Source organism: Carassius auratus, chromosome 34 (assembly GCF_003368295.1).
Source record: "Carassius auratus strain Wakin chromosome 34, ASM336829v1, whole genome shotgun sequence".
Classification (NCBI taxonomy): domain Eukaryota; kingdom Metazoa; phylum Chordata; class Actinopteri; order Cypriniformes; family Cyprinidae; genus Carassius; species Carassius auratus.
Window position 1 is genome coordinate 10,101,009 of NC_039276.1, and position 12,081 is coordinate 10,113,089.

Sequence of the window (12,081 nt, forward strand, 5' to 3'; positions counted from 1 at the left end):
ATTACATTTTCCTTTAAATAACAGTAGTTGTTGTCTATTGTTATCCTGACATGTCCTTAAAAAAACATTCCTGTATATTTTTTGGTCAGAGTTGAAAAAAATTTAGTTTTACAGAGAAAACCAGTAGAATTTCACAGTCATTTCTCATTTTCATCAGAACGGTGAAATTCCACTAAAAATGCATACATTAACACCAAATATAGCCTACATTTTTCCAGTTGAATTAGGCAGTGACTATGCACTAAGTGCAAAAAGCAACAGTTGTGATTTACACTAAAAACAAATAGCTATATATTCTATTTACATCATGTAAATGTCACGAAAGTTTGCAATAAGTGTAAATAGTAATTAGATGCTATATTCTATATTTTGGCAGATTCTGTTTGCATCTCAGTAATTGTGTACATTAACAGGATGCAATAATAGTATAAAGTGTTTTATTAAACACTCGTTAGACACTTTATTTCTACTTCATTTTTGTTGAAAATAAATGCCTTTTCGATGTGATTTGTGATACCAAAAGGTATAAAATACAGTTTCGAACCAAGGACTTTGAAACAAGCATCAAATAAACGAGGCTTCCACACTAGTGCCTGTGCCACTGAAGACATTAGGTTAAATTGCGCATCTTTTCTAAACTTTATTGGTGATCCATTGGTGATGTTGTTTCCTTGATTTATAGTCAGCGTTTAGCCTACTATTGTCTACTATTGTTGTTATGCATATCATACATATCGTTCGTTTGTTAAAGAGGCGATCTGGCGCTGGACTGTGTTGTTTATAAAACCTGTTGTTTTTTTGCCGCTGTGGTTAATGGTGAAAGGCATCAGTTTTCTCTTGTGGCTGTTAGAGAATTTTATTACTGTGGGGTCAATTGTAGCTTAGTGGTTAGAGAGTCGGGCTTGTAACCAAAGAATTGCCGGTTCGAGTCTCACGGCCAGCGTGTTGCGACTTATCCCTGCACTGCTCCGGGGGTGTGTGTGCGCTCACCCCTCACTGAGATGGGTTAAAGAGGTCACATTTCGAGAATGCGTTTCACTTATTGGTATCCTCATCCAAACACACACTCCTGTCCAACCCACTTGTTACACCACTTTAGGAAAACCATTTATTGTTAAGGTAAGCTAATTGTCATGATTTCCATATCAAAATCCGAAGTAACCAGCAGTAGATGATATTTACTACGGAGCCCTCAAGGGGACGTGGTGGTGGAATTTTTTTTGCAAATCTTTTGCCTTCACCCGAGAAACTTAGCGTTCCCACGTAAAACCTGTTTTGAGCTCGGACAGACACTTCCTGTTTAATGTCCCGCTGGCAGTGTTTCAGAGCTCCGTATACGTTAATGGAGCGTTTCATAGTGTTTGAACTTGGACTCAAATATAAAGAAATGTGGTCAGTTCTTAACTCAAGAAGGAGTTTAGTGAAGTTGGTAATATTCACATAGGCTATTCGAACTTCCCTATTCTTGAGCTAAACGTTAAAACACAAACGACACCTATTTAAAATCACAGTCACCTAGACAACGAGCTACAACCCAATTAATTTTTACGTAATGCTATTTACATTAGGTGTAAATAATTTTCATTTAATAAATAGAATTATCAAATTTGCAGTAAGTGTAAATACTAATTAGATGCTATCTATATCGGCAGATAGTTGCACCTTACTATTTTTGTAGATTAACAGGATCCAATAATTATCAGAGTGCAAATGATTATATTTATTAAAATTGTTAAATGGATGCTACATTGTTGTGAGAATAAAAGCCCTTCTACACCGACCCCTAAGCCTACCCAATAAATACTTTTTTTTTAATAAACACTCTTCTCTTAGTAAAGCACTTTATTTCCACTTTTCAAACATTTTCTAAATTTTCATTGCAAATAAATGGCTTTGTTTTAATCACAAAAAAGCCAAATCTATAAGCCAGTGGTTCTTAAACTTCCTAGGTGCACATTAGTCAAAATAAATTAATTTGTTCTGCTAACCACAAAGAAAGTTATACAACCTGAGAGTACAAGACAGATTTTCAGTTTTATCACATTAAAGGTAAATAGCAAGCATCTTAACTTAAAATGTGCTAATATTGTTTTTGGCAGAGAAAATACAACTAACTTCAGGATGAATTTGAATGTTTTCTACGAGTAAACTATCAATGTGCAAGAACAGAATTGCAGCAGCTCCCTTCCATAATGACCAAATAAAAAATAAGTGCAATTAGCAACCATTACTGGCAGGTCAGGCACAAAAAGGGTTAAGGGACGCTTTCATAAAGGAAATTTCCTACAAATGCATATCCAATAAAGATGCAATAATCACTGTACATGCCTTTCTATCATGTCTTCTGAAAACCCTGACACATTCAGAAAGTGTGCACTGCCACAAATAGTTAGCAAATCTGGGCTTACATGTTTTCATGCCATAATCTTTTTCTAGTGAATTTATTTATTTAAACCAAATGTAGAGGGACATCTTTGTATACTGTGCGACAGAAGTAATGCTAAAAACTAATTAAAAATACTCTTGAAACACAAATTTTTGTAAAATGTTATACAATAAATTATGGTAGCCAGAGTATTGCTGTAAACAACTTCAGCTTTTTATTATATAGCAAACCTTCAAGATCAAACAATGGAAAAACACTTCCCAGCAAAAGTCATGTTTTAGAAAACAAATTTGTTCAATTTAAAAAAAAAATAAATCGACATTAATTCTGATAATCCTGAACATGTCACATGGAGAAAATGGATAAAGCATGTTTCAGAACACAAATGTGTTCAGTTTAAAAGAAACAAAAACACTGGGCCTGGATTCTGATAATTTTGAAGTTGAATGAATTTTCAAGTATTATGTGAATATTGTATACGGGGCTTTAGCTAATTTATTGATAAACGATGTACTAACTGTAGATGTAAATTTTATTATGTAATGTTTTGTGACCCGTGTGATTTTAGCCCGTGGGACTACGGATGGAAATTAGCCTTTGGCTACAATCCAGCATGTTTACATGCATGTATTCCATGTTTGTTCATTAACATGCACTGTCCCAATCAAATAAATAAATATAAACTGAATCCTAATCACGTCACAAGGTAATAAAAATGATTTAAGCAACAAAGCGCTGCACTGAAGTACAAAAAGTCGGTCTGTCCTGTTCTTCAGCGAAATGTCAATCTTCTGAAAGACCACATCTGTGGGGACACAAACAGTTACAATTAAAACCCAAACCAAAAGAAGAGCAGAGACAGCAACAAGCCTTAACCAAATACTCTCAGTTTTGGCCACAGACAATTAAATCACATTTATTGGAGTTAATTCTAAAAATGATTGTCCTTTGGTCCACTTTATCATCGATGAATGATAAACACAGAAGATGAAGTCTACCACTGCTATACAAGACAACAGAGCTTCTATACCTGTTACTCTCCCCAATCAAATGCAGCAATTTTTGATGTCAGACTCAATACTCTGGGGTTGACAGAGTCCGCTCTCTTTTTCTCTCTCTTTTCCACCTTGGTACCTTTATGAGGATTTATCCTAAAGATGCACCTTTAAAACACAACACAAACAATATCCTTAAATAATTGTTGTATGCTTCTTAACCAAAGGAATGCAGTCTATGAAATACCTTTGCAAGAATTCTAGTGTGGCTCCCAGTTCTACAGGGTAACTGATGTTCAATATATAGTAAAGAGAGAACATCAGATACAGGGCTTCTGTAAAACTCAAGAGATGGTCATTTACAATCATCTGGTCTACTGCTACCATGTACACACTGGCTGTCAGTGGGTTCTCTCCTTTGAAAAAACACAAAATCAGTAAGACATAATATTTAACAGAATGTGAGTTCTGATCACCCAAAACCAGGAATTATTGTGTTGCAAGATCATAGTAAATAATACCCACCACACACTACTATACATGGTGTTGCTGGAAGCTGTTCTGAGCATATATCACTTGGAACAGAGGTGTCTTCTACCATCACAAGAAAGTGGTCTTGGTCATTTTTGAAATGGGTTAGCAGCAACATCACGGCCCCACAAACATGATCCCCTCCAGCTCTATACTTTGTGAGGATTCTCCCTGCTCTGCTTGCTCTTTCTGTGCACTGAAATTGAAAGTAGTCCAATATTCTTCTGAACTTACTGGAAGCAGATTCTTCAAAGCTGTTGTTTATGTCAATGCCAGTGAGCTCTTTAAAGTGTGCTTTCATTCCTGCTGGCTGAAAAAGATATGGCCACTCATCAAGTAAATCTTTGGTTTCCTTTCCAGATTGGATGCTGTTTCTTTGAGGGGTGTATGTAGAAGTCATTAAGTCATAGATTGTCTTTACATCACTTTCATTATTTTGAAACATTACTACCAACTTCTCTTTCTTTTCCTGCTGCAATTCAGATGTTTCTCCAACTAGCAGTTGTGGATCAGAATTTATACAACCATATAACAATTTTTGTTTCTTTGTTGATACTTCTAGAGTACCACAAAGTGGTATACTAATAGCTTTTGCTCTTTTCAAATTGTCAATTCTACACACCAGTTGTTTGAGGAGAGAATCATATCCACTTCCTACAACCTGGGAATTAATCTCATCTCTGAAAGACTTTGGGTATGCAATCACCATTTGTCGGGCTATTTCTGATACATGTTTTTTTGCTGGACATTTGCTGACTTCCAGGATCTCAGAAGCAACAATGCGGACCAACTTTCTTCTCTCAGAGCAACTTGGCCTTTCGCCATTTTGCAACTTTCCCATAAAACTTGCTGGCATTTTTTGCCATGGAACATCAAAACTATAATGCCAGTCATGGTCATAAAACGAAGTTTCACAGTTACTGTCACCTAGAAGATAAGCCAATGTCCACAGGTTACAGGATGAACACTTTTCATGCAGCTGTAATTTTTTGGCAAAATTGCCTATTCCCAAGCTGCAGATTTATTGAAGTTTAATAACGGACAAACAGAGATGGCATGGGGCTTTGTGGGTTGTTCATGTGCCACTATATATAGTATGCATTTAAAGTGGTGCACAGACTTGTTTTATGTCTGCAGTGCATTATTGTCAGAGGGGAGACTGTTGTGCATTTTTCACAGGGACCGCAGGACCACAGTGCAACAAATCACTAGCATGAAATGGGCACATGTAACGTGTTGCTGGTGATTTGCTGCACTGTGGCCCTGTAGTTGCTCTGAACAATGCACAACAGTCTTCACTCTCCGCTGGCATAAGCTGCGGACTCAACTGGAGACGTTTTGGCCATTCATGCACCAGGTAATCACCACAGTGGCACATGTACGGATCACAATGTATGCAATTTCCAAAATCAATGTTTTGAGGCCCCGTGCCATCACAGTTTGATTTGTACCATCAAACTACACTAGTCAAAATTTTAAGAGGATCAAAACCTTTCATAATAGTTGTCTTAAAACCAATACCCAAAACTCTTCAAATGTTGACTAGTGTACAATAAATCTGCAGATTTGTATACATATACACCTACACATATACAAACCCGATTCCAAAAAAGTTGGGACACTGTAGAAATTGTGAGTAAAAAAGGAATGGAATAATTTACAAATCTCATAAACTTATATTTTATTTACAATAGAATATAGATAACATCAAATGTTGAAAGTGAGACATTTTGAAATGTCATGCCAAATATTGGCTCATTTTAGATTTCATGAGAGCTACACATTCCAAAAAAGTTGGGACAAGGCCATGTTTAGCACTGTGTGGCATCCCCTCTTCTTTTTATAACAGTCTGCAAACGTCTGGGGACTGAGGAGACAAGTTGATCAAGTTTAGGAATAGGAATGTTGTCCCGTTCTTGTCTAACACAGGCTTCTAGTTGCTCAACTGTCTTAGGTCTTCTTTGTCGCATCTTCCTCTTTATGATGCACCAAATGTTTTCTATGGGTGAAAGATCTGGACTGCAGGCTGGCCATTTCAGTACCCGGATCCTTCTACGCAGCCATGATGTTGTAATTGATGCAGTATGTGGTCTGGCATTGTCATTTTAAATGAGCCTTGGCCCAGAGAAAACGCCTGCGCTTCTGAATCATGTTTAGATATGGCTTCTTTTTTGACCTATAGAGTTTTAGCCGGCAACGGCGAATGGCATGGTGGATTGTGTTCACAGACAATGTTTTCTGGAAGTATTCCTGAGCCCATGTTGTGATTTCCATTACAGTAGCATTCCTGTATGTGATGCAGTGCCATCTAAGGGCCCGAAGATGGTTTTCTGGCCTTGACCCTTACGCACAGTGATTGTTCCAGATTCTCTGAATGATATTATGCACTGCAGATGATGATAACTTCAAACTCTTTGCAATTTTTCTCTGAGAAATTCCTTTCTGATATTGCTCCACTATCATCTGAATGGTTGACGATGGCACCAGGTATTTTGCTTGTAGCTGCATATAAAACAGGCAGAGATTTTTCATGTACAATGACTTTGCGTTACATTTCGTCAGGGAGTCAGTGAATTCACTTTCATCAACCTCCTCCTCAGTAACATCAAAAAATGCTGAAGAAGGTTGCTCAGATAAAGTATCCATAATCCGTACTTGTGCAAATGTAGAAGTCCTGTGCTTTCGTGAAACATGGGCAGTGAAACTTGATCTTAAACTGAAATTTTTGTCACATTTTTCAAAAGGACAACACACCACCTCTCCTTTGGCTAAATGTGACCTGAGATGAGACAGGACATTGTTCATGTCTGTAAATTGTTGTTGACAGTCTGTATTGTTGCAAACAAACGTGCCCGTCGAATCATCAAAATGAGTATGTGGTCCTTTGTGATGGCGATAAACATGAGCTTTGAGAGCATTGTATTTTGAGAATTTAAATTTGCATTCTGGGAAGCAACATGGAAACTGAGCATTTGCTTCATGTCGGTGTACGATTTGATGATTAACATATCCCTTAACTGTCTTCAGAGAGCAATCACAAAATTTGCATAAGATGAAATCCGTTGTCCATGCATATGAGTGTTCTTAAATGATTGTGAAAGCAACGTTCTAAAACAACAACACAATTCTGAAACACCTTTATACTTTTTAATGCAACTTGCGTCAAACATTAAGAATAAGATTTCAAAACGTATGTGATTAGCCATTGTAATTGTATTCACCTGTTGCCAATTAACTTTTACATTACGTTGGATGATACGTCAACAGATTTTTTTTAACACTTACCCTTCACCACTCGACATCGAGGTCCATGATTGTTTTGTTGACATTCTGTTATATATTGCATGCATACAGCAGAATATGTTGCCTAAACGGTCACGTTTACTCACAAAGCTACTTAACAAAGTCACTTACGATTTTTGAAAACAAACTGACGCCTGTAAATATTCCAGCGAACCCAACTCCCCTCCGTGTTTTAGCTTATTTGCCACGTCAATGAGCACGTTTCCCGACCAAAACAAAAACACAGAGATTTTTTCCTTGAGGTATTTGTACGCTGTTTTGGAGCCATGATGTGCCACCTGCAGTTAACAGGCTGCTGCTTTGTCTCTTGGCTGATGGCGTTGGGCCGAGGCCAATGATTGAGAAGCAGTTTGACCAATGGCGTGCGTAAGGCGGGACTTAACAAGACAGGTCAAAACAGTGCAGAAACGCACACCAAAAATTGTCTACCATAGAAAGCAAAAGGGGAAATTTCCTGTGACATTGTGAGGTCATCATACTGGGTAAATATGCTGGCATGTAATATTAAATATAAAATTGTAATCAACAAGTGTTACTATATTTACGTTGTTTCTTCTGTTGCAGTGCACCCTTGGCCTTGTCAGTGGGTGAGGTCACATCACTAAACTGTCTGAAGTAAGGTGTCATGGACCATCATAAAATTTGTAAGTGCATTACATATTTAATGAACAAAAAAATTTTGAAGTAAAAAAACAATATTTTTTTTTATGTACGAAACTCAAGAACATATAAAAAGAGTAACATGATCAGAGATAATGAATATAGATATGTGATGTATGATATATAACCATTTTCTCTCTTATTTTTTAAAGGCATCAACATGGAGATTTAATTGGAGACCATTGTTCTGTTCGAAGTGTAGTTTGTGGAAGATGCAATGATGAAATTAATTTGAATTGTCAATGTTGTATTTTAAGCATATAAGCGATGTTCAGATGATGGTACTGTAGCACTGTTTAAAGTTTTTAATATTGTTGTTATTTACAATGGAAACTACTGTAACAGAAGAAAATAAAGAGGGAAAAATACAAATTATTTTCTCTAATTACTTTTTGTGACATATAACATACATTTCATGAACTACATATACAATTATCTGTGAGCCATAATCAAAATCAAAATGCTGTACATCCCTTTCAAAATTATGGTCCATCACAGTTCATTTTTTCAAATAACGGTCAACACATGTTATTTCAATTTACAGTCAAACTGTTAAATAATGATCAAAACATGATTTCAGTTTACAGTCAAAACATGCTTTATAAAGTAATGTTGTCAACATGTCATTTATATCTACATTCAAATCATGTTTAGTTAAACAACTGCTACACCAAGTTTTTATATTTACAGTTAAAACATGTTTTATTAAATAAGGGTTTAAACATGTTACGTGAACTTACAGTCAAATAATGCCATTACATTTAATGGTCTATGCATGTATTTGCAATTATACAGACAAAATATGTTATTTCAGATTACGTTTTAAACATTTTATAGTACTGTATGGTCAATGTTCTTTTTTCCTGTTGCTGTGTAAGCATGTTACTTCAGTTCATGGGGTTTTACCGTTATTTTCATTAATGGCAAACGTTTGGCACCCTGTGCTGCCATGCATTTGCTCGTTTTTTTCCGTGTTTTTTTTTTACAGTGTATGAATATGTATCATTAGCATATAATATAATATAATATAATATATAATATAATATAATATAAGTGCTTTTTGACATTTTATGTAACACAATGGCATTCACATCTCTACTACAGTATATCTACACATAGCCACTACAGTATATGCCATTTATATATATATATATATATATATATATATATATATATATATATATATATATATATATATATATATATATATATATATATACCTTAATGGATAAATATGTCATTAAAATTTTAAAAAAGAAACAACAACAACAAAAACTTAAATCCTTAGATTTTTGAAATGTATTTCTACGGGGGATTTACACTCGAAGCAAGAGTATAGTCATGTTTCAGTTCTCAAAGGAGTCTGTGAAGTACAATATGAATACACACTTACTTGCACTCTTGGGCCAGAGAGAGTTCTCTCCAGTCTGAAGAGAAGAGCAAACACACACATGCTCGCAATCATTCTCTCACAGACACACTGTGTCCGGGTGTCCTTGTCGGCGTGGTAATGACCCAGTGGCTCTTAGTTTGACCTGTGCCCCAGCGCTGCCCTTGGGTGCAGAATGCCAGTTAACACATCACAGAGCTTCTCTTTTCACTCCCTCCCTTTTTTCTTCTCTTTTCTTCTCTTCTTTATCTCTGATGTGTTCCTGCCCTTTTTGCCCTGCAGAGGCTGCCGTGCAGCTGACAGGGAACAGGCTTTTCTCTTTCTCTCCCTTTCCCTCTGTCCTCTGTTCTTTCTCTTTCTCTTTCCTACTCTTTTCTGCTTAATTGAGTCGTTTGGCAAACGGGCTTGTCAACCCGCCGCCACAGTGTGGGGAGTCTGTGTGTATGTAAAGACACACACAGTGTGTGTGAGCTGCTCTTTGTGCTTCACTAGATGGGTTAGTTTTTCACTGTTAGTGCTGCTTGAGTAGATATTCCACAGAGCGATAGAGACAGAGAGCAGTAAAGAAAATGATATAATGCTTTTTAGGTGTGAATACAAAGAGTTTCATTGCATTTCATCCATTTTTTTATTTCAGACATTATATATTTTAGATTAATGTCTGTTGTAAAGTAATGGTAAATATATAACTGAATTAGTAGCTGTGGTATTTTGGCTGTAAATACAGAGTTCTTGCATGAAACTCTAGATGGTGCAGTCCGATAGGTCTAATTCAGTCTGACCTACTGACATCATTATCACATGGCACAACTGATTGGTTCTCTCCTGTATCGGTATACAATGAGCTCGCCGCTCAACATTCAAATATATGACTAGTGTTTGCCATAGCAGTTGCTTCATAAACCCTCCACCTTCCCCAGCTCCACCTGTATAGATCTGCTACGAGGTGATTCATGCATGCTATATGGAGGATATTTCATGTATATTATATTTAAAGCAGTAATATTTCTTACATGCTCACAGCTACATGTTGTGGATGCATCAGCAGTAGCAAGCCTCGGTGCTAGCATAGCAGATCTATTCCCCCAAGACCAAATACATTAACATTGTCGTACATTACCATGCTAATCCCTCCGAGAGTTTTCATGACAGAACTACTGTTAACATGGTAAATTTGTGAGAAATTGTGTTAACGTTATAAAACTTTATTAATGACACTTTGTTAAAGTGCAGTGAAATATTGTGTGAAATTTTCTTTTTTTTAATTCTCTGCACACAACTGGGAAACTATTGATGGCAATGAACCTTAGCACTTAAACTAAACAAAACTGTAAAAGTAAATAAAAAAATGTGTTCATTATAAATGGATGTGAAGAGTATGTAAAATGATCAGAGAAAAAAAATATTATTGCTTCATCAAATGCATTGTTTCTTTTACTTTAAAAAAGCTCTGTGAAAATGAACCCTCAGCTCTGAGAGCCAAGGAAAGAGCATAAATACACTTCATTTAAGACAAAAATACTTCCCAATGATTCTATGTGCACTAGTTTCACTTCACAGTGAGAGACTTGCAAGCATAACTTTTGAAAGACAAGACAAACTGGAAGTGCTCAGTAAACATTGTGTGTGTGCACTGCCTATTAATCACCTCGGCTTTGTAAAAAATAGGCATGATCATGTTTCATGTTTGTAAGAAACTAATTCGCTTCTGGCCAAAATACCAGTCAATAATTCAAAATAACACTTTCTCCAGGAAAAAAAAGTACTTCCAGTGTTGTTCTCTCACATCAATATCCACCAACATATTTCTTTAGAAATGTTTTGGACTGTTTTCACTTGTAAAGGGTGCTAGATCTGTGTATATTTCTCTCCCGATTCAGATTAGACTTTTTTCAATGGAGACAGCAATATTAGAGTACTTGTATTTAGCCAAAATGGTTAAAAAAATTGGTTTAAAGTTAAAAACAACTTAATGATGAATGTTTATTACAAGCATACAGCCTTTTGGAACAGAGTTATGAATCTGACATATTGTGGAATGTTATGCTCAAAAACTGTTATGCTTAAAAATGTTTAGCATCACTGATTCTGTTACTTCTCTGCTTAATCCTGTGAAGCTGTTTTGAAACAAACTCTATTGTATAATGTTTGACTTTATTTGTATTTATATAATTAACCGATCCACAATGAAATGCTTTTGAAAGCGCATTTCTCATTATTTTTGATATTGGCCAGAGTATTCCAGCATGGTAGTCGTTCATTTTTTATGTGAGCAAAGTATGTGCATTTTTCTCAGTGGGAGTGATGCTGTCATGCCCTTTTCTTCTCCCGTGTGCACTCTGCCACTGATCAGAGACAGGGAAGGGCAAATACTTTGTGTGTGTGTATGTGTGTGTGTGTGTGTGTGTGTGAGAGAGAGAGAGAGAGAGAGAGAGAGAGAGAGAGAGAGAGAGAGAGAGAGAGAGAAAAAGAGACACCACTGTTTATGTCATTAATAGACAAGGTCTGGACTTGAGCCACCTTACTTCAGCTTTTCCCCACACTATCACCCCAACCAAACATACACACCTCTCGTCATTTGGGAAACACTGACATCCATGCCACGTCTCAGCACACACACACACACACACACACACACACCCTCTGGAACTGTACTGACAGCAGAACTCAGCCAGACGGTGGACAGACGTTGTGCTGAACAGCACAAACTTAAAGACACATCAGCACAAGGGCAGTGGAGGAGGGAAGGAAAAAAAAGATGAGGGGAAAGAGGGAGAAAGGGAGGAGAGGGGTCAGATCCTTTCATTTCCAGCTTG

At 36.6% G+C, this 12,081-nt stretch overlaps 1 protein-coding gene and 1 long non-coding RNA gene across 6 annotated transcripts; one reads left to right on the plus strand and one right to left on the minus strand.

The window, feature by feature from the left end:
- Positions 1-2,581: 2,581 nt before the first annotated feature.
- Positions 2,582-7,524, minus strand: LOC113053137 (uncharacterized). Of its 5 annotated transcripts, none has more exons than XR_003277167.1 (5): positions 7,198-7,522; positions 3,907-4,286; positions 3,629-3,797; positions 3,417-3,549; positions 2,582-3,191 (listed from the first exon to the last, which is right to left on the minus strand). XR_003277167.1 is itself a non-coding variant. In XM_026217905.1 (5 exons), exons 1-4 carry the CDS (start codon positions 4,766-4,768, stop codon positions 3,420-3,422), a joined length of 990 nt encoding a protein of 329 aa, XP_026073690.1. In that variant the 5' UTR covers positions 4,769-5,607; the 3' UTR covers positions 2,582-3,191; positions 3,417-3,419. The 5 variants fall into 5 exon arrangements, 2 of the variants coding, with proteins under 2 accessions (XP_026073690.1, XP_026073689.1); XR_003277169.1 differs by having other exon boundaries at positions 3,907-3,975; positions 7,198-7,519; XM_026217905.1 differs by lacking the exon at positions 7,198-7,522 and having other exon boundaries at positions 3,907-3,975; positions 4,147-5,607.
- A 94-nt stretch (positions 7,525-7,618) lies between these two features.
- LOC113053139 (uncharacterized) lies at positions 7,619-8,861 on the plus strand. Its single transcript, XR_003277170.1, has 3 exons — positions 7,619-7,697; positions 7,780-7,859; positions 8,028-8,861. It is a non-coding gene; the product is annotated as an uncharacterized LOC113053139 (long non-coding RNA).
- Positions 8,862-12,081: the final 3,220 nt, after the last annotated feature.